The sequence below is a fragment of the Helianthus annuus genome, chromosome 14 (assembly GCF_002127325.2).
Source record: "Helianthus annuus cultivar XRQ/B chromosome 14, HanXRQr2.0-SUNRISE, whole genome shotgun sequence".
NCBI lineage: Eukaryota > Viridiplantae > Streptophyta > Magnoliopsida > Asterales > Asteraceae > Helianthus > Helianthus annuus.
The window spans coordinates 155,444,340-155,468,275 of record NC_035446.2 but is presented as its reverse complement, the minus strand read 5'-3'; the positions used below and the strand labels follow the sequence as shown (position 1 = coordinate 155,468,275).

The 23,936-nt window shown below is 35.5% G+C and overlaps 1 protein-coding gene and 1 long non-coding RNA gene across 2 annotated transcripts; one reads left to right on the top strand and one right to left on the bottom strand.

Annotated features, from left to right (window-relative positions):
- The first annotated feature begins 6,496 nt into the window (after window positions 1-6,496).
- On the top strand, window positions 6,497-11,594 carry LOC110906135. The gene is made up of 3 exons (XR_002573690.1): window positions 6,497-6,791; window positions 9,166-9,389; window positions 11,156-11,594. It is a non-coding gene; the product is annotated as an uncharacterized LOC110906135 (long non-coding RNA).
- A 7,294-nt stretch (window positions 11,595-18,888) lies between these two features.
- On the bottom strand, window positions 18,889-19,263 carry LOC110907634 (3-ketoacyl-CoA synthase 11). The gene has a single exon (XM_022152586.1). It carries the CDS (start codon window positions 19,261-19,263, stop codon window positions 18,889-18,891), a length of 375 nt encoding a protein of 124 aa, XP_022008278.1.
- Between the last annotated feature and the right edge of the window lie 4,673 nt (window positions 19,264-23,936).

The window sequence follows — 23,936 nt, the reverse complement described above, 5'->3', positions numbered from 1 at the left end:
TTATAATAGTTGTGGTTTTCAACCGCTCAAAAGGTAAAAAGAATTGTGTCCTTAACAAATTTGATACTGTGATTGGCACGAATCCCTAAAATAATGTTAGATGCACAATTGGCTTTTGGGTTTTATAACTTAACGCGTTAAAATTGAATGGCTTTTTCAAACGATTTTGAATAAGTCAACTATAGCAAATAAGTTGTATCGTTGCACTGGGTCCTTGCTTTTGCAATCACAACATCATGATCCAAACAACCTTGATTTCTACAATCAGTTTTGACTTTTGTAATTAGAAGTTTCCAACAATGGATTCACACAATTTTGGTTTTTTTTATTATCCCTTTGTATAAATTGAGGAATCATGCTAGACATGTTCTACTTCCGCGCGCCGGACATGCTCTACTTCCGGGCGCCGGATATGCTCTACTTACGCGCGCTGGAGATGCTCTAACAGTAACTTCCGCGCGCCGCGCATGCTTTCTTTCCGCGCGCCGGATGTGCTCTACTTACGCGCGCTGGAGATGCTCTAACAGTAACTTCCGCGCGCCGCACATGCTTTCTTTCCGCGCGCGGATGTGCTCTACTTACGCGCGCCGGATATGCTCTAACAGTCCACTTCCGCGCGCTGGACATGCTCTGCTTCGCACCCGCATAGATACAAACCCCTCATACCATGCACAAGCGGGACACGAGTCACCATTCACGTGCATGCAGACACGAAACAAGCCATCACGCGCAGCCCAACACCCCGTCCACTGCGCCCTTCCGGGATATCACACCTCACCATGCGCGCGGACATGCGGTGAGCCGTCTCATTCCGCCATCTGCAGCAGATAAACATCATGAAACATTTCTGTTTACCTGCGCGCCACCTGGTTCACACCACCAATACCTGCGCCTTGCGGCTCGTGTCGTTGGTCCTTCGATGAAAGTCGTACACATGCAAGTTACGTTTGTAAGTCCTAACTCTCTTCCTATAAATGCTCACATGAAAACCCATAAGTATTCATGGTATATAGATATACAAAGTATGAACTGATAGTGGGACCCTTATAACATCCGCTCGAGCTTGCTTTTGAAAGAAGCCAAAAGACTTTCTAATTTTTAACATTTGTGGGGAACTAAAAGTACATGTCTGATCTTATACATGTATTTTCAAACTTGCACAACATTTTACAACATTTACATTCATGGCCCCTATAGATGTCATGGGCTAAACATATTTTTTTTTCTTTCTTGGCATGCTTGCAATATTGTACAACGGTTCTATATGACATTTAAATATACATGAGCACGTATACGTTTAAGTAATATATGCGCATAATTCCTCCTATAAATATATTTATATGAATTCGAGCCTCTCTTCTCTAAAACTTTTCGTTTTCTAGAAATAGTCGTCACATAAATCATTTAATATAATAAAGGGACGAGTCAACATGCATGCCATTACCCTGTTATGGTATTTACTTTACGACATCCTCATCAAAATGTCACTAGCCGACATTATTGAGAGGCACATTTTTGTGCTCCTAAACAATTTAACAATTTATGTTAAGTAAAACGCCAATTGCAAATCGTTTTCTATACCTCTTTTTGACAAACACGAGGTATATATACATTATATGCTGTGTATTCATGTCACACTTATTCACAAACGACATTAGTATTTTAGTACAATGCTACTAAACAAATACTAGTAGCATTAGCTAATATTCATAAGGGTTGGCATATAGTACTTATACGTGTACACTTTGTCACAATTTATCTTGTCAACTTATACTAACATTAGGCGGGACGCCTCATAATACACCCGCGTTTTATAATGACATTTGCAGGTTTGGTGGCGCATCACATATAAGCACGTAAGTCACCACGCTCGCATACTTCTTTACTTACGAGCGAGCACACATGCGCCGGCTGGCGTATGCTCCTCTGCATACGAGCACATAAGTCGCCACCCGTGCATGCTCCTTTACATATGAGCACGTAAGTCGTCGGCAGGCGCATGCTTTTCTACATACGAGCACGCAGGTCTCCGTACGAGTCTGCCGCTCTACGTACGAGCATCTCAGTCTCCATGCGAGCCTGCTGCTCCACACATGAGCGCGTAAATCGTCAGACGCACATGCAACTTTACATACGAGCACGCCAGTCTCTGTGCGAGACTGCTGCTCTACATATGAGCTCGTAAGTTGCCGGCAGGCGCATGCTCCTCTACATACGAGCATGAAAGTCGCTATACGCGCATGCTACATTACCTATGAGCACATAAGTCGCCCGCGTGCGCATGCTTAGTTACATACGAACACGCTTACAAAGTATAAACTGTATCACGCGCATACTTCGTCGCGCGGGTAACCTCTGTATCACGAGCAAACCTCGCCGTGCGAGTGCTCTCTCACGCCACTACCGGCGGAAACCTTCAGTCAACTCGCCACTGCCAGTGGAAGCTTTTATTTAAACCCGCCACATCCGGCGGATGCCCCTTTTAGTGCGGTACCCCGGCGGAAAGTTTTATTCGTTGGTCTTGGCTACACTGTGTGGGTCATCGACCGCGTGGGTTCTTCTGGTCGAATACACGTTCTTCGAACTTGAGGTCAAAAAGCAAGGAGGACATCGTAGTTGTCAGACGCCTTCTTAATCAGGTATCATGTTATTAATCATGAACAATCATATTTTAGTGAGACTTTCACATACATACGTGAGTTCATATGAAATATGCTTCATACTTACTATCTATGCCATCCTTGGGGCATTATTAAATTATGCAAACATCATTTTATACATGCTCTACTCAAATACGCTTGGGCAATAGGCCTTAGACTATAAATATGAGGACACCGAGCTGTTGCTAATCATAGCAATACAGGACACGCCAAACAAGCGCCCTTGCGGGGCATTAGTATGTCTAATTGCTTTATTAGTTAAAAAGTGTTTCACACTTATTTCACAAAGCCAATACTACTCACATATTTTGCGACATTGATAAAGTAATCTCACTGGATATGGTCACCAAAGCCATGCGTTTTGGTCCAAGCATCTCGGTTTACGCGCCGAACGGTATCCAAATATACAATTTTGGCACTAAAACCTCGGAACTAGCAGACCGCGGACACTATCATCGCCGGACATAGTCACCAAAACCGAGGGTTTGGGTCACTAAAGCTGAGTGTTTTAGTCCAGACATCTCGGCTTACATGCTGGATGCTTTATTCAAGAACATGGTTTGATCGAACCACTCCTCTTCAGACCATCCTACTCGCTGCGACTCTTACTACCTTTCTTAATGCTAATGCCATGATTTCTGACACCGCCGTAGTTTGAAAATATATATACAACCATATATGCATCTCGTGGATAGAGATCTGTAATGCTCATACGCTAATGGATATATAGATCCAGTGAAGGGGCGTGTAATTGAGCATTCACACATGAGAGGGACCTGTGCTAATTTAAAAAGTTCTACAATTTAAAATAAGGCATGATGCAAAGGTCCTTGTCATCACATCGACTTTTTCAAACAAAATGTTAACATTTGGGTCACAAAAGTTAACCAGTCTTTTGAAAATGTTGTATCACGACGACAAATCTGGCAGCTTTACTAAGCCTAGCGACACACACAGGCTGATATCACGCTATCAAATAATTAACATAACAATATCACATGGTAAGGTGACAGATACGCCTACCTACGCAAAATGCGCTGCTATAAATATTTCGATCACATACCGCGTATATTTGTTAAAATAACCATGTATATAAGAGGCGTGAGCAAAATACTTTTACATGAGACGATACACTTTTTGTTTATTCATATAACTTGATAGCTTAATGGAATACTCCATAAGTTATCTATTTGCTTTTCAAAATGACCTGACAATTCTTTCATGTATCAAAAGAATACCTATTAGAATCGCCCACTAAACAAAAAGTGTTGATAAAGGTTTCACCTCTATTTTACGCACACTTGTCTACAATACAGTTAATGGAGTAACAAGCATGTCGGAGTTTTCTTAGAATGTTATACTTCATGTTTACTTTTCGATTTCTTTTTATTACCTATCAAGTTCAAAGCTACTAACATACTTTAGCAGCACTGAACTGGGGGGACTAGTAGGGTATAGCACCACTACGCCTTAAAAGTGATCATCTTCTCTTAGGCCCCCATTAAGGTGATATCCATTGCACATTATCCCACGTCATTTGGCCTACAACTATACCACTCGATGCAATATGTGCAATTTGGTAGTCAAGGCAAACGCACGTCAGAACCATGATACTTGATTATCCGAATAAGTATTCCACACGCTACGCGACAGGAAAAATCCTTATTCGAATGTGGATTCTCCATGCCAATACGCGACATGGATAACAGAAAACCCTCACGCCATAGTCGACGAGGTAATTTAAACAGACATCCCACCTACTATAAGTGCTCCCCATGCCAATACGCGTCTGGGAAATAGGGATAGTAGCTTACATAGAGTGCTGATTCACGTGTAGCGCGTATAAAGCATTTTATTATCTCAATGAATGTTCACTCACGCCAAGCGCGTGGAAAGCATTTTGCTATTCAAGTGTTCATTAACGCCGCGCGGGTTATAAAGCACTTCCTGATATCTACAAGTGTTCACATAAGCATTTGTAAACACACCGCATTTGAACTGCATATCACGGTAAAAAACAACTCTGACACGAAATACTTTTCATAATAACAAAGTTAGATGATCAAATCATACGGCACTAAGGTGGGCATCTTGGTAATAGATGTATTCAACCACTATTACTCCGGTGGGTATCTTGGTAATAGATGTACAACCACTGATGAAAAACCAAGTACTTGTCCCATAATCATAAAAACATTGTGGGAAACAGAAATAACGCTCTAAGCACCCTTCCGAGGTTACTGAGCATAGCAAGCACTTCTGCAGGGGTGCCTTGTATATCCTTCTTTCCGACTGCAACGATAATTGCTATAACCGGATCGTCAATAACAGCGACTGGTACAACCAACCGCGGTTTCACATTCGCCTAAGATGGCATAACATCCGCGTATGTGTCAATAACCACCAATAGTTGTACAGAACGACAATGGGGATCCCAGTGACACGGACGCGTGGTAGGGATCGTCGTCACAACAACATCGACTATTTCAATGGGTTGAACACCGTCACACCAAAGGGTGAGTATTCTGCAATGGCCCCCATGACTATGGGCACACCGCTAAAGCAGGGCCATACCTGGAAAAAATCATCCAAAGGTGAGGTACTTAACTACCAAAACTAGCTTGTTCCAAGACTCGTGCACGAGACCTAACCACGTACGCGCAACCTTAACGAGCTCATGGCAATGCGCCAGTACAAATGGCAACTGCCTGCAATCAATCAGCTTGCGCGAGGTTTATCCAACCAGTTTCCACGACCGTTTGATATTCATTGCTCCATTATCTCTACTCACAACCAATGACAACCACAACAAACGTGGCCAGCAACTTTCTCGCACCCGGACGACATGTAAAGCATAAAATTAGTAATCTTCACTCCAGAGCTCCTAATAAGTCTAAGCGCTCCTCTCACGTTTGCACGTGGGAGCAACACTAGACTGGGGGACATGACGAGGTATGGTACTGGACCCGACTTGAGCGGTCGGACTTTCTTGCTATTTATCATTTTTATGGTAATTATATATCATTATTGTGTACTAATCCGTGAAGCCCAGCGCGTTGTAGTTTATGCTACACTAGGCTGTGGGCTAGTAGAGACAACCCCTAACTGGGCCTGGCCCATTGAGGTTAGGGTTTTTCCCATATCTCCTATATAAGGAGGTCTCCACCTCCTTATTAGGGCATGAGATATAGGGCAACACACTTTTGTAGCTGGAAATAGGGGATTCTTCATCTACCGGCCGTCTCTACATTGCCCACGTTTCTCTCTTCTTATTTGCAGGTCTAGGATTTGGGCGAAGAAGACGAGGTGTGGCCACACTGGCGAAGTACAGTGGGTGCCTTGGGGTGCACTCGCCCACCCCAATATTTTGGTTAGAAGTGTATAAGTTCTGATTTTTCGTCTAAAAAGTTTTAAATTATATAGGATTACCCCCCCCCCATTATTTTTCCTAAATTGTATATCCTAAGTATTTATAAACTTTGTATATAAATGATGGGTAGTTTGGTAAATATACACTTTGTTTTATTTGGAACTATTATTATTTGACCTGACTTGAATCGAATAGCCAACCCAACCCAACCCGACCCGAAACATAACGATAGGAAAAGAATTTTTTGGGTCCCATCACTTTACGCCCCCTCGAAACTTTTGGTCAAGCTCCGCCACTGTGTGGCCATATCCGTATTCATGACCGTAGAAGTTCTGACCCGCTCCGGTTCATGTTTCTTCACCATTGTTGTCCGTTTAAAATACAAATAAATAAATTATGGTTTAACTTTCATGTAGGGATCAACAAATGATACTAGTATCGAAACCAAATTGGTACTGGTACGATACCGGGTTGTTTTTGGTATTTTCGGTTCTATATAGTACCAATATTTTGAGTTGATGTACTCTAGCACTTTCAGTACTGCTGCCCGTACCCATTGTTTTTCGATTTTCATGATAGGTACTTTTCAGTACCGGTACACCCTACTTTCATCTGGTCTTCTTTGTCTTTTTAAAGAATGAACAGAAAGGAAGTGGAAGGAAGATGGAAAAGATTTGTGTTTCCAAGTTTTTTTAATAGAGGGAAGTGGAAGGAAACTAACATTAGTTCTTCACTGCTTTGCCTTCTGGAAACAATTGAAGGTAAAAATGCCATACCTGTTTGTGAGAATTTATGATCTTCTGCCTGCTTTCTCTATTTGATGTTACTCTATGCAATGTGTGCGATTTGTTTTCGTAAAGGGCTATTTTCTCCTATTCACATTGTGACTTCCAAACGTTCTATTACGAAAATATCTAGAAAAATGGTAATCAATAGTATCAATCTCAGAGTTAAATGATATTTTAAACTGCTGTTGCGTTCTTAACCTTGATTACACAAAACTAGTAGAACTGGTGCTGGACTTCGTATGTATGTTTCTTATGTGTTCTATTTTGTGAATAAAGTAGTATTGTGGTTAATTTTTTGATTTTTGTTTTTGTTCTTTAGGATTTGTTCAATATTTGTAATGTTGCAGAATTTTTGTAAGAAATTTGAAGCTAACAATTCTGTTGTGGCTTAGATTTGTTGTCACATGAGCCTAAAATAGTAGGAAACATAATTCTTTGACATTTCTACTTGGTTGCTTAGATTTACTTGGTTTGGATGCATGAGGTTTTTTTCTTTATCATTTTATCTACTGTTAATTAAATATATCTTATTGAATTGGCTAATAAAATGCCTATATGTTATGCAATCTCAATTATTCTTTCTCATGTATAGGAAATTATGGAAAGATTTTTTCATGCATCAATGTTTGAGAGAAAAATACAAGCAGTCTTTTTACATTAAAAAATCCTCTAGTATTAAATGGTGGCTTCACACTCCGGATTTAAAAGTTATGGTTCTAGATTTGGCGACTAATCTTTAATCTCCACTGGTACTGTGATGATTTTTCACAGGGGCGTGGTAGATTGCATCCTTTTCAGACATTTTTGCATGTATCTCAATTGTTTGTTGTTTCTAACTACTTAGATGCTAAAAAATCTGGTTATTCTTATAAGTTATTCAGGGTTGATGGTGGTGATAAAATCACAACGAAATATTGTGTTGGGCAATTGTTGAAACCTCTTTACTCTCTAACTTCTGATAACTCTATGATAAAGTTTGTTGATATTAATGATTGCACAGTTTTAAAAAACCTGTTAGGCAAAACTGAGTTTGGAGTGAGTTCTTATTTAGTCACCGATGAGTTGATTAGGATTAAGGGAAAATATGAGCGACGTAGAATATTGCATTTAGAGGAGACTGAGAGTTTGATTCATGCTGAGGCTTACATGAAGAAAAGAGATGCAACTGACATAAGGGACATAATGGATATTGACCAAGGGAATGTAGGCTTTTATATTGACAGTTTGCGGTGTTTATAAAGTTTTCCCATTGGTTTTGATTTTGTTATGCTTTATTTCGTTTCCTTTTTTTTTCTAATTGATTTTGATTTTAAGTGTGATTTTTGATACACGACGATCATGTTCAGAATCTTGTTTTTTCTCTCATTATGTTCCAATCAAATACTTTTTGGATCTAAACTTATTAACTGTTTAATTTTTCTTTTTATGTTTTTAACTTAACGTAGTTACTTGTATAAGGCTAATTATTTTCTATATAATGATTTATTTTGTTTATTATCCCGTTAACTAGATGGGACGTACAACAGATTGTTTACTTTTGTTTTCCGGATTGGGCCCAATCCATAAAATTTATTTTTAGGTTAAAATGAAAGCCAATTTTGAAAAGTTGCTAGGTTTAACATTTGTTTGCTTTCCATAGTTTTTCACTGTTTTAGCTATATGGGAACGATTGAAGGTAAAAATCCCAAGACTGGTTGTATGAATTTGTTTTCTTTATTTGTTTGATGCTACTACTATAATCAATATGTTATGATTGATTTTTGTAAATGCATGTTTTAAGCTGTTCACATTGTGATTTTCAAATGTTTGTGTGAGTTTACATGTTTTCATGAGTTAAATAATTGTTCTGAAGCATTCTATTTTGTGAGAAAGTATCACTGAAAGGTTTGTGGTTTTTTTTTGATTAATTAACTTTACGACATGGTCAGAATTTGTGATGTTCAGATATTTAGTTACTTGTTCCTAATATTCAAACTACGGTTGCATATAAGTATTTAAAAAGGCACCAGATTATAAATTTTTGTTCTTGATGTGTTCTAAAATATCAGTAAAGGGCTTGTGTTCAAAATTATGTTTTTGATGGTAACATTTTTATTATTATATTTGCTTATCTTTAGGATTTGTTTGAAATTTGTGATGTTACAAATTCATAGAAATTTGAAGTTAGTTGCTATGTTGTGGTTTAGTTGTAACACAAGCCTAAAATATTAGGAATTAAAATTCTTTGACGTTTCTACTTTGTTTTTTAGATTTACTTGTTTTTGGGTGTTTTTACAATTTATTTGTTGTTAGAATTATCTGAATCAAGTCCCTATCTGTTATATAATCTCAGTTTTTTTATGTACAGGAAAACATGGAAAGAATTCTTCATGCATCAATTTTTGAGAAGATTCGTCCAAATACTAGCACATTTTTATGCTAAGAAATCCTCTAGTGATGAATGGCTAGCTTCACACTCCCAAGTTAAAAGTTACAGTTCTAAATTTGATAGTTGACCAACAACCTCCATTAGTTCCTGTGATGATTTTTCCCAAGGGCGGGAACATAATCCACTAATCTCTACAAAATTTGGTAGACGACAACTTCTTTAAACATTCTTTAATGCGTCGTATCTGTTTGTTGTTTCTAATTATGGTTTAGCTGATAATCTTGGTTATTCTTATAACTTAGTTGGGGTTGTTGATGGTGATAAAAATAGTGCGAAAGACAGTGCCTCTTTACCCTTTAGACTCTGATGATTCTAGAGTAAGGTTCGTTGAAGTTAACGATTGTTTAGTTTCAAAGAACCAGTTAGGATTGGGTTCATATAGGACAGGAGTTGGAGTAAGCTCGTATTTAGTAACTGATGAGTTAATTAGGGTTAAAGGAAAGTATAAGCAGCGTAGGAGATTGCGTTTTGAAGAGACAGGTAATTTGATTCATGCTGAGATTTGCTGAAAAAGAGAGATGGACTAATATAGATGTGAGTGATATTGACCAAGATAACGTAGGGTTTTTTTTTTTATTGATTTTGCTGAAATATTAGAACCTCATAACAAAGCCATTACTTTTGGGATCAAGTACTTATTGCCCAAAAAGAGAAGGAAAACAACACAGTTTTTTTAGCAGACTAAAGAGTGAGAAAAAAAAGTCAAAAAGGGTGTTTGTTTTGAAGGTGTAGGTGCAGAACTAGTTTTCAAGTTTCCGAAAACTGATTCTAACTATGAATGTTAGGGCTGTAAACGAACTGAACGACCACGAACAAGACCATGTTCGTGTTCGTTCGTTGAGGGAATTAAGATGTTCGCGAACTGTTCACGAACACATACCGAACATAAGTTTATATTCGTGTTCGTTCGTTAAGGAAATTCAGTTGTTCACGAACAGTTCGTGAACACTGGTCTCGAACACTAACGAACGCAAGCAAATAAAAATGAACGAAAACGAACATTTAACTTGAAAATAAAAATAAAACCATTGTTATCCTTAAACATTAGATATAAGTAGTTAAATACAACCATCAAATGATAAATCAAAACACAAGAAGTCTACTACACCACTACACGATAAATCATGTTTAACTAACTTAGACATAATTACCCCAAAAAAGGTCTTAGAATGTCCAAATGTTAGCTAACTTAGAAAAAAAAAATAGGGTTTCAAGTTTTCAATATGTTTTGATAAAATGTTTATTATCATTATTATTTTTTAATATAATCAAACCAAGACAAACGAACATAACCGAACATATTACCGAACGTTCACGAACGTAGTCGAACGAACGAGACATGTGTTCGTGTTCGTTCGCTAAGCTAACCGAACGAAATTTTTTTTCGTGTTCGTTCGTTAAGCTAATCGAACGAACATAAACGAACTTCCCGCCGAACGGTTCACGAACTATTCGCTGAACGTTCGGTTCGTTTACAACCCTAATGAATGTGTCTGTGTCTATGGATATGCATTGAATATGCATTATTTGATGGGTTTCTTAGGTGTTGACACATCATTAGTTGAACTTTTTGAAGCTGAACCATTAGATGTTTTAAATGAGTTTCATGCCCCTCAGATAGATGCGGAACATTCTATTTTTGAGTTTGTTCAGAGGTTTAGTGAATGATTTAGGTTTTGCTGGTGCATATGAATTATTTTCAATTCGGAGTCTATACATCCTCTCCACCGTCTGTAATTACTCCAGATTCAATTGAAAACAAATGAAAAGTGTTATTGTTTATGATGGAGTTGTTATTAATTTTGTGCCAACAAGTTATATAACATTGATTGAAGTTATTTATGAATTAACATGACGGTTGCTAAAGTTGTTATGATCAAAGTGGATAAGAAAAGGTTTGTTGTTTTAGCTTTGTCAGAAGGTGATTCCTCTACTTCTCTATCTAATGTGGAAGAGTTTGTTGGAGAATCTAAGGCTACAACAATTTGATGGTGATAGACTGCTTGGGGGAATTTTATGCACTTTCTATTATGTTTAGTTTCTGTTTTCATGGATTTTATGAAGTTTATTCTCAGTTTAATCAATGGTTGTAGTAGTCGTTTTAGTAGTTTTGGTTTTCAGCTTTGGACACTGTTAAGTTGTTATCATTTGTCAAAAAGTGTATGGTTGCTTGGATTGGTATTGGTGTCTATTGACTTAATCATATGAGTTATGTCTTTATTATCTTGTGTGATCAATTGTATTTTAGTTAATTACTGTTGGGCGAGTTACCATATGCAACAGTTGAACATAATTTGTACAAAGGATTCAAATGGCTAACTGGATAGTAAGGCTGGTGAAGACTTGAGCTGGAGCCATGGAGCTATAGGGGCGCTGCATATCTCAATGTTTAGCGTCACTATATATTTTGATTAAATGTAGGACTTTTGTAACCAATTGATTATTCAGCATAAATCACTTATTCTTGATTTTGGTTGTGTATTTTGAAAATGGTAAAAATGTTGATTATTACAACGAGTCTAGTTTTATACTAAAATGAAATTGTTTAGCCATTCCAATACAAATTTGGATTTTATCTAAAATTCAAATACAAATTATGCATATTTTTCTATTCTATATATGGGCTAACCAGTTTGGAACGTCGAATACAAACACGTATACCATATTTATATATCGGCATAAAAAAGAAAAACTATAAATGGGCTTCTAAGACTTTAAGTTCTAGCATTTAGGCGTTCAAACATTTGATATCCAATCTAACGATCAACCACATTACCCTAAAATTACTAAGTGTCACATTTTAGTAACAATAAGTCCAAACATTTGATGCTTTTGGGCATAATACAAAAATAAAGAATTGCACTTTAGAGTAAAAGATGCTTTTGGGCATAATTGCACAATATAACAAAAATAAAGAAATGCACGTTAGAGTAAAAGATACTCAGATAGATAGAGGGATATTTTCATTACTTGATAATTACCCTATAAGATGAAAATTGCTCTGCAATACCATTTTTACAAAATTACTCTACAGTATCATTTGTAGAGTAATTTTAATAATTACCCTACAAGCAGATAATTACAAAAATGTCACCGTATGCTTTTTACTTTTTCATGATATTCGTATAGTAACTTTCCCCTACTTCTTTGTGTATTGACAAACGAATTAAGAAACAAGAGTAGTAAAACCGAAGATTTAGGCTTGCTTGTCGACCATCATAACTAGTTTAATACCCGTCCGGTGGACGGGTTACGTTGATGTATTGTATAGTAACAATATGAACGAACCTATAAACACAGAGAGATAAAATAGAGAGTCAGATAATATACATGTCCGGTGGCCGGGTACTTTAATACCATAATTTCATTACTATATTGAATTGCATTCTAAATACTAACCATTTTGTTCGTGTACAACTCATTAACGTAAGTTAACTATGAAAGATTGGTACAGTTTAGTTTCATCATTTAACAGTCCTATTAACACGCCGATTTGCTTTAAGACTTTGATCGGTTTCAAGAGTTCATCAACCCAGTTTTTCAAACAGATGGCCTGGACCAATCCCAACCCCAACGTGACTTTTAAGTTTCTCAAGGTATAGGGTCCGCAAACCTATCTGGAGTCAAATACGAACCCATACTTGAGGAAAAACATGGTATGGCAAGTTATAAAAATACGTTTATAACACCCAACCACATTTTATGCAGTCTTTCACTAAACTATTAATATGTTAATACGGATATAAAATATGTATTATTACAATACTAAATTAAAACTTTGTATAAAACGATTTAGATGGTTTTATACATAAATAAAAAATAAAACACAGCCCAAATAAATCCCTTAATGTATAAATCAGCCGAATTGCCCCTCTGCAAAGAGAAAACAATTCTTATGGAGTATGCTATATTTGATACTATAAATCATCTAGATAAGGAAATAGTCTATAAATCATCTGTTAATCATAAGACTTTAACAAATACATGTAGAATGTATAATTATAAACCAATTATATATTAACATGTGCATTTTCTATGAAAAGTAAAAAATGAAATATTTTAAGGGAATTAATGTCATTTGGGACTCATGTGCACCTAAGCAATGACAACATCAACAGCAAAGCCACCGAAGCTTTTGTACAATGCTTTGTAAACAACAGAGCTGAAAAGTATACACCCACGATAAGGGTGTATGGGGTGCACCCCTCATAAGTTTGGGGGGAAATTTCATCCACCCAGTCATAATATGCCATGTCATTTTCCCTTTCATTCTCCCCTCTTGCCCAAAAAAACATAGGGGGTGGCTTCCCCAAACCATTTAAAAAAAACAAAACAAAATATGACTGGTTGAATCCTAGTGAGCCCCACCTATATCCCCTCTCTCAAAACTTCACCGCATGCGGCATATATCCCCCGCTTTGAACACAACCCGTGCGAGAGACTATGTGGGTGGCGGTGTTCCCCGAGCGGCAAAGGGGCTTGCCGTTCCCCTTGCCGCTTCCACTCCGTACACCCGAATAGATAAGAAAACTCCAAATGCCGAAAGAAACAGTAAGAAAACCCCAAATGCCGAAAGAAACAGTATACTTGTCTAGTAATGATCCAATGCGGTTTAATAACTGCAGGGCAACTATGATTTGAATTTGTTCAATGTGGTCATGATAGGAATCAAAGTAGGTACAGGTAGATAATTTAAAGTAGGTAACTGGTAGATAATTTGAAGTCAAATGAAATAAATAGGCTACGGGTTGATTGAGATACAGAAACACCACTCGAAATGGGCTTGTAGGGCAGCCCACAATTAACACTAGATACATATTTGCCACTAGTATTAACAATAGGATCCAAAGAACACCATTCAAATGGCCAAATTTGAATTAGCAATAGAAAAACCTAGTTACTCACAAAAGAGAAAAACTCAGGAAAATAAGTTTAGTCATCAATACACACTGCGTTCATTTCACATCAATAGTTACATAACAGAAATTACAAGCCATGTTCCTATCCTTTAGAAAAAAAAAAAACTAAATAGTTAAAACAAAACTAAGTAACCAACATAAATTAAAGAAAACAAACTCAAAAGTAAATTGCAATAAAAGAATTACAGTGATTGAAAAATGTGGGTGCATGGCCATTCAACTGCGGACATGTCCATGGGTCTTCATTCCTACCCAGTTGACCCACGGTGTTCCGACCCACTGGTTGCTTCTGACCCATCTTTAACGACTAATTGAAGAAGAAAATAGTCAAGTTGAAATGAAACATAAAATCACAGTGAGACAAATATATATACACACGCTTCTATCTAAAAAATAAGGAAAGACAAGTTAAAATAAAATAAAAACAATAAACAATTTGATAAGAAGTCAAACAAAAACTTAAACCCAAAAAACAAAATATATATATCATGCATTTATATAGCAAACTTACACAGACATACGAGGTTTTTAATGATTCTTCGATCACTTTAATAACCTCACCCATCTTGATTGGCTCTAAACAATAATCATCTCAGCCACTATTGTGTTGTGCATCAAAGAATCTGCATAACTGCCCCGCCATATTATAAAAAAAAAACAGTAGAATAAAATAGGAAGAAAATTTGTAGGCCATAGAAGTCAAGCATATATACGTATTGAGGATGAATAAATCAAGTTCGTCTAAGAATCTTCTTTGCCAAGTAGGACATACATTCCAGGAATTTATGTAAAGTAAACCATGATTCTTGCCCAAATTCTCCAAATTCAAACCACACATTATTATTACTACAATAATAATATAAACCTTTGAATAAGACGATATAGGATATTGTATGCGGTAATAGACTTTGCATGACTCTCACCCGTTTGACCCGTATGAACCATTCCCATTTTACTTTTTCTATTTGACCCATTTAAGATGAAGCACAACCATTTTGACCCATGGCCGAAATTGCAATCTCTTAAAAATTAACACACATAAGTGATAAGTAAATAGCTAAATCTTAGGTATTATCAGCTTTATAATAGTAAGTAATAGTGAGAGAAAATATATACCGCATCTCAATTAGAAAAACATGCTCAGTGGAGAAGTATTGGCCATGTGTCCACATAAGGATCATTCTATATGCACTAACATCAGGCTGCTCGACGTCAGCATTGGACACTACATATCTGTATTTGGACAGGCTCCTGATTTTCACCATCCGATGCACGTTCCTGTGTATTCAATTCACATAGTTGTAAAAATCAGCAAGAAACAAAATCAAACCAAATTAAAAATGTTTTCATCTTTTTCACCTGGCGGTAATGTAGTACATGAAGGCAATAATGTAGGGCAAAGCAAAAACAAAAAGCAGCCGATAGGACTACATACAAAACAATATGAAGGCAAGAAAGAACACGTCTGTAGCCAAAAAAAGCCAGAGTCAACCTGCCATCATTAAAAAACAAAGTAATAAAAAACAAAAGAAATTTAAAGAATGTCCGAAGGTGTTTGGACCGATCCTTTCATTCTTTAAAAGAAACATAAAGTTCACTGAATTTCCCAAGATCCTTTATACATCAAGACACATATCCTATTATTTTCAAGATATAAATCCTTCATGTTAATCTCAGATCAGTTCATTTGTAGTAATGTAGTCCTATGAATTTGTAAAATCATCAACTATTACTTTTTTTCTAATAAACCAAGCTTCTTAAAGCAAATAGATGGATTTATATCTAAAATTAAAAAAAAAATCAAATCTTAAATTAGGCTGAAAAGATTCGTGTAAGATAAATTCCAAACGAATCGACATAATGATTCAGTCCTTGTCAGTCATCTACCAACTCTGCAAAACGAAGCTTCAATTATTGGTCTTACGAAGCTGACATGGATTGCTGCAAGCGATTAACGATCAAATTAGAGAAAGAACAGGAAAGTAGGGGTGTAAAACATCTGCAACTTGAAAGGGGATAGGAATTTAGGGACAAATCTGGTGGGGTAGTAACACGAACACAAAAAATTATAATCATAACCCTAATTTAAATCTAGATGCTTACCAGTTGCGATTGAATGAAGGTTTGAGATAGCGATTGATGAAAGCTAAATTATAATCATAACCCTAATTTAAATCTAGATGCTTACCAGTTGCGATTGAATGAAGGTTTGAGATAGCGATTGATGAAAGCTATGTATATATCAGATTTGTACAAGATGAAGAGGAAGGGTATATGAAGGTTACCTGCGACGTGGGGAGGAAAAAAAGGAGACAGTAAATTTGGAGGTTACCTGCAACGTGGGGAGGAGAAAAAGGGGAACTGCTGATAAGTGATAACCGTAAAGAACCGTCCTCCTGAACTGCCATAATAGCAGTTATTTTTATGAGTTTAAGTGGCTGAGATTTAATCTCAGCCAAATCCAATGGCCAAAAATGATTTGAGAGTTGGTTAGACTTAATGGGATCCATATATATATATAATTTTGATGGAAAAAAATGTCTTAAAGTTACTTTTGTGTTAGGCTCTAAATCGATGAGGCTAACCTTTGGTCCGATCCGATTTTCAAATTATTAGCGGTATACTCAAGAACTGTTAGGCTCTAAAAGTTCATTTTATTTATTATTTTTACTAGATTAGAACCCCGTGTATTACACGGGCTGAATAAATGTGAATTTATATACTAAATAATAAAATAATATATCTTTAAAAACTTTGTTTATTACATGGATTGAATACATATAATTTTATATACTAAAAAATAAAAAGTTATATCTTTAAAAACCCCTTGTATTGTTGTACAGGTTGAATAAATATAATTTTATACATCAAATAATGAAAAAAAATACTAAATACTAAATTATTTATATATTTAAAAAACCCCATGTATTGTACGGGTTGAATAAATCTAATTTTATATATCAAATAATAAAAAAAGTTATATTTTTAAAAACTCATGTATTACACAGGTTGTATAAATGTAATTTTGTATAGTAATTTATAAAAAAAAATTATATCTTTAAAAAACCCCGTGTATTACACGGGTTGAATTTATATATCAAATAATAAAAAATTATATTTTTAAATACCTCATGTATTACACGGGTTGGATAAATGTAATTTTGTATAGTAAATGATAAAAAAAGTTGTATCTTAAAAAACCCCGTGTGTTACACGGGTCGAATAAATGTAATTTTATATAGTAAATAATAAAAACGTATATCTTTAAAAAAACCTTGTGTAACACACGAGTTGAGTTCAGATTAATTTCAGATATTGATTTCCTGCATTTTCTCTCCTATTAAATAATAATAATTTTTCTCTCCTTAAAATTACATCTTAAGTCATATTCTTATTTTTATAAAACATATTTAAAAAATATATAATATTTTATTTAAAACATTTACTGATTATAAAGTGTTAAATATATTTAAAACATATTACTGATTATAAAGAGTCATAGACAATTTAAATATGTTACCTAAATTTAGATGTAAAAGTATAAACATAAATATTAAAATAAAATCTCTCTATGATATAATAAAACTATAATGTAACCTATTCCTATATCTAAGGAAATATATTATAAAAATAATAATTTAATATTAATAGTATATTTTCTAAATAAGTTTTGAATTTATACTATATCTCTACGTATATCTCATAATTATATAACATATTTAAAAAAATATATAATATTTTATTTAAAATAAATATATTTAAAACATTTACTGATTATAAAGAGTTAAATACATTTAAAACATATTACTGATTATAAAGAGTCATAGACAATTTAAATATGTTACCTAAATTTGGATGTAAAAGTATAAACGTAAATATTAAAATAAAATCTCTCTATGATATAATAAAACTATAACGTAACCTATTCCTATATCTAAGGAAATATATTATAAAAATAATAATTTAATATTAATAGTATATTTTATAAATAAGTTTTTAATCTATACTATATCTCTACGTATATCTCATAATTATATATATATTAAATAGTATATCTCTACGTATATTTCATAAATAATTATTTAATTTTAATATGTTAAAAAATAGATGGCTTTAATGAGTGACATGTGTACTCAAACTGGTTTCTTTTATTATATATTAAGTATAGATAGATTTGAAGCGAACTAAAATGTCCACGTCCGTTGATTTGCTAAACTTAATTACATTTTGTTACACAATCTCATAGATCTTTTATTGCAACGTATATCTTAGGCAGTGGTAACAATGGATTTTTATAATAGTACATTAACTTTAATTTTCAAACAAAAAACAATACGTAAAATATCCAAATGCATATTATTATTATTATTATTATTATTATTATTATTATTATTATTATTATTATTATTATTATTATTATTATTATTATTATTATTAGTAGTAATAGTAGTAGCAGTAGTAGTAGTGAAAGTGTACAATACAATAATCCGTAACGTACAAGCGTACCATATGAAATTATGCACGTTATAAAACTCAAAACCCTAATCACGCATATTGAATAACCATAATCACATATGTTGAAAAACAATAATCACGCATGTCGCAAAATCATAACCATGCGTGATTATGTTTTTTCAACATTCGTGATTAGGGTTTGAATTTTATAACATGCGTAATTTCATATAATACGCTTGTACATTAAGGAATATTGTACGTTAAATCTTTACTTGGAAGGTTCAAAATAAGAGGGAAAAGGTTCGCAACCCACCAAATTCCCCGAAACCAGAAACCAAGCAATCTCTTCTGTCCACGGATTCTTATCATCAAAATCAACAATCTTCATTGCACGCCAGATTATACTACTACACTTGAAACCTGACCCGAACGCAATCTGCCAAACCCGATTTCCTTTCTTGACCCGACCTTTAGCCTCCACGTAAGCCAGTCCATACCATATGGAGCTGCTGGATGTGTTTCCATATCTATACAGTGTCATTCTCGAAGCCTCCATATCAAGGTTGGAAAACCCCAACGACTTCTGCAGTTCGTCGAGAACCGGCTTCCCACCCACGTGAGGAATGAAGTGTTCCACCGCCATGTTGAAAGTGGGCATGTATGGCTGGATGTGTAATGTTGGAATGAGTTTTCTGACAATGTAGTTTATGGTGTAGAGTAGTTTTTGTTTATTGGAAGGATGAGGTGACCTATGGTGGTTATGTTGAGTTTAATGGTGGCTATAGCTGCAATGAGAAGATATTTGTTGATATTGACGCCAGATATTCCTGCGTTGTCTTCTTCCCGAAGGATAGAGTTGTAGGACTGATCTGAACTTGATGAGTTGTTGTGTACTGCGTAAAGAAGTTGATATTTGGAAGTGTTGTGGTCAGAGGGACGGTTGGAGAGGAGGATGGCGGGGCCTCCCACGCGGAACACACAGTTGACAAGGAGCTTGGAACAGTCTTTTCCGCGATACATGTTTTCTGTACTTACTATCAACGCGTAGGTGTTGTGGTGCACCTGTAAAAGTCAGCAGTTTATAAAGGGTGAGTTTGGTTAACGAAATTTATTACAGTTGTAGTCTGAATTCAAGTTTCTACAGTTGTTGGTATTCAAAGGATAACGTGTTCACTTCAAGAAATATAATACAATTGGATTCTGAATTCCTTCATATTCCAATTTCTTTAAGTTATTCTAATTCATCAACCAAACTTATCATATGTTGTTTGTAGTTTGTGATTGTGAAACCACAAACTATAGAATTAGAAAAAAAAAAAAAAAAAAACTTTTGTTTAGTACAAAAAAATAACCTGAAGGAGGCGTTTAGCAAGTCCTATAGCCACAAATCCTGCACTGCATCCCATCCCAACAAGATTGTAGGTGATGATATTTTCTCTAAACTTATACTTGTTAACTACAATGCTAGAAAGAGATGGAGATGTGTTATAAATACAACAATTCACAATTAGAATAACTTAAAGAAATTAGAATAACCAAAATTCCTTCATATTCCAATTTCTTTAAGTTATTCTAATTCACAATTCTTGTTTTGGAAGATGGAAGATGCGTGCAGCTCCTCCATATGATACAATTAATATGGGAGTAGATAGACTCCGCAATTAAGAGCATGGGTATGGTGGGGCGGAGGTTTGGGGCATGGGTTGACATGTGAACTTTGAGGGGCACCGCTGGTCAGTTGCATGTTGGGTCGGTATGGCGGAGTGTGGCTGGCCCGCATGGGTTGGCCACGTGTTATAGTTTTTTTTTTCAATTATTATAAAAATACACACAAATTAAAAAAAAGTCTAAAATTTAAATTTAAATTTAAATTATAGCCACCTATAGCCTAGCCAACCCAGCCAATGAGAGCCGGCCACGGAAGACCGCTAGGCCCGCCCAACACCCAGGCTGAAACCCCCGCCCAAGGGGCCACGCCGAAACCCAAGCCCACCCAGGGTGGTGACTTGGGCGTTTGTACCCAACCCACGCCCCATACCCCATAGTCTAAGCAGTGGCGGACCCAAAATTTTTTCCAAGGGGGTGTGGAATATTTTTAAAACTTTTAGGCCCCAAGGTATATAAGTAAAAACATAGGTTCGTATCGGGTCGGCTCGAGTCGGGTCGGTCGGGTCATGTAAAACAAAAGAGCATCAAACTAAATTTATATAATCATCAAAACATGTCAAACCTTGTTATAAACATAATTAAAACGTCACATTACGGGTTTTCATTATTTGAATCTATCCAAAACATCATCTAAACCTATTTTCTTAAGCAACTATTTCTCTATATAACACAGCGGCGGAACTAGCCCAAAAATTTAAGGGTATTCCAATTTTTTATTTTTTAGACCAGGGGTATCCTTTGTATAACGCAAACGAAGTTGCGAGGTATTTTTACACTACGGAAACGGAGTTAAGGGGTATTTTTACATTACCAGGGCTGATCGTTGTGGTGTATGCAGCTATAAAAAAAGGAAAAATATCATCACTAACAAAATATAAGAATATAACCCACCACAAAAAAAAAATATCATCACTAACAAAATCATCAAAACGAAGCACATGTCTCCTGTCATTAAAAAATCACTTCCGGTGGGCTACCGGTTCCGTCCCACCAAAAGTCAACCAAAAAATCATCAAAAAATCAACCAAAAGATAATAAAAAAATCAACCAGAAATAATCAAAAAATCAACCAAAATCATCAAAAATAACAAAGAAACATACCTGTGTTAGATCGGCGGTGGTATGGTGGCTGGCTGATTACGGTGGTATGCGGCTGGTGACTGTTCACTGTTGTCGCTGATGTTCTGATCGCTGGCGTGCGTGCAGGGCCGATACAGAGAGCGGAGAGAATATGTAAGAGTTTTGGGCTTTTTATTTTATTTTAGTTTGAAATATTGTTAATTTGTAGGGTTTGTTTATTGGGCTAAGACTAAGTAGTGGGATAGTTAAAGGATTTGGGTATTTGGGTTTAGTTTTTTAGTTATTTAGGTATTAAAAGTTATATAATTTAGATAGTATTTTTTTTTTTAAAATAAGAGTTTACTAAAAAATTTAAAATATAAATTGATAACACTTTTTACATAAGGGGTGCGGACGGAAAATCCCAAAAGGTGCGAACGGAAAATTTCAAGGGGTGCGGACGGGATTTTCGACGAAATTTAGCACTAATTTTTTTTTTTCCAAGGGGGTGCGCCCTCCCACCTTAGGCTACCTTTATGTCCGCCCTTGAGTCTAAGGTCCAACAACCTGGGATATTAAACACAGTGTTAAAATATATCTTGTAAAAATCCCCAGCTATGATTATTACCAATCTAGAATTCAAAGTTTTGTGCTGCATAAATTATAAATGAGAGGATACAACAAAAAAAGTTACGAAAATCGATGTGCCTATTAAAGATGCTTGATACTTGGCGCCTTTTGTGAATAGCCGCGAGAGAGATGTCACTTCCTTTAGTTTGAAGGTTATAATCTTCTATCTTGTCGTTTCCGGTCCTTGCACTTATTTATCTATTCTAATTACAACATAAACTAACTATTTACAGAACAACCCTTTGACTGAAGAATGTAAATAGATTAGATTTGATCTTCAGCTAGCCTACAAGAAAAAGAACTACTCTCGATACAACTTAAAGTAAGGAGAACGGGTGAACCTGAGAGAACCCTGTTTATCAACTTAAACGTGAAATCGCTGCTGACATCAAGTGGTTCCTGGCAAGTCTTTGATGTCATAGCGCGGGGTAACCAATGCCGCTAATGAGTGATAAGCGTTAATTCAGTTGCTTATGTTCGGAAGAACATGAGCAGTCCATTTGTGAAGAAAAAGTTTATAATCAGGTTTGATGGTCGGCGTTCATGGGTTCTTTCATATAAGAGGGATCGTGATGTAGTAGTAATTACAGATGTATGGAAAACTTTTGTGGATTAGCTTGAATTGAAGATTGGTTGTTTACTTGTCTTTACATCGTATATGCCATAATCTGATTTCCTTTTATCGGCCTTTAATTTTGACATTTGCAATTTCCGAACATTGTACAATTTCGATCATTTTCGTATTTAATAAAATTTTATATTTTATTTACGAAATATGTAATCGAATGATCAAGCGAAACAATATTCATAACACTTCCGGAACAAAATCCAACTTACACATGCCTTAACACCCTTATATAACCTAAATATTAGGTTAAAGGGGTTTAAATGACAAAAATGCGATAAAACAAGTCCAGGGGTCAAAACTGTCAAAAAACAAAACATTTATTCTGCAGAGGGTCTTACAGACCGTAAGACCCCAACCCTTACGGTCCGTAAGGGACACCCAACACAGCAGAATGGCAGCTGTCCTGCCTAGCTGCATTTCTTGGCCTCTAAGTCACGATTTTTGCCACAATTCACCTCCTTTGGACACCTACTAAGCATGTCCTTAACACCTGGGTGGACACTTGGCTTGATTTGGTGATCTCTTGATCACTATAAATAGCCTTGATCAATTTCATTCAAAACTTGCACCATTTATTCTTCTTTCTCTCTTAACTTGGAGCTTGTTTCCAGTAATCGGAAGCCTCCTACTGAAGTTCTAATCCTTCCTAGAACACAAGAAAGTGTTCTTCATTAGTCTTTTTCATTATTTTGGCTAATTATGAGCCAAAAGTAAAACAAATTGACTTTTGTTTGACTTTCGGTTATGAACATTTTGGTCAAGTCAAAGTTCAAATTGAACTTTGCGTAATCATGAGGGTGTTAACCTTCGCGATTACACACTCTGATCATCACGTTTAGTAGGCAAAATGACGAGTCAAACTTTTACGAAATAAAAAGTCAAAAGTGCATAAAAATGTCTGATCCGATTCTCAAATCATCAGTTCTATGCTTAGAAATGATTTTGTTTTGTCTTGAAAGAACCAACACTAAAATGTCCACATCCCTTAATTTTATTAACTAACTCCTTTTACGCAATTTCATAGAACCTAATCTTTTATTGCAACGTATAGCTTAAGGGCATGTGTAGTCATAAAACCCTTTTAGGGGCGTTATGTGACATGTGGCATGCCACGTCACCCCGGGGCTTTATGGGGCGTTATGTAATTTGAGGCCGTAGTCATAAAGCCCCTGTGTAATCATTACTCTTTTTTAATTTTTATTTTTTTAATTCATTTTGTAAGTTTTTTAAAAATAAAATTCATTTCATTAAATAAAAAAAAGTACAATAAAATAAAAAAAACATGAAACTAGAAAAAAAACATTAAACTAGCATAAAAAAAAATTACACAA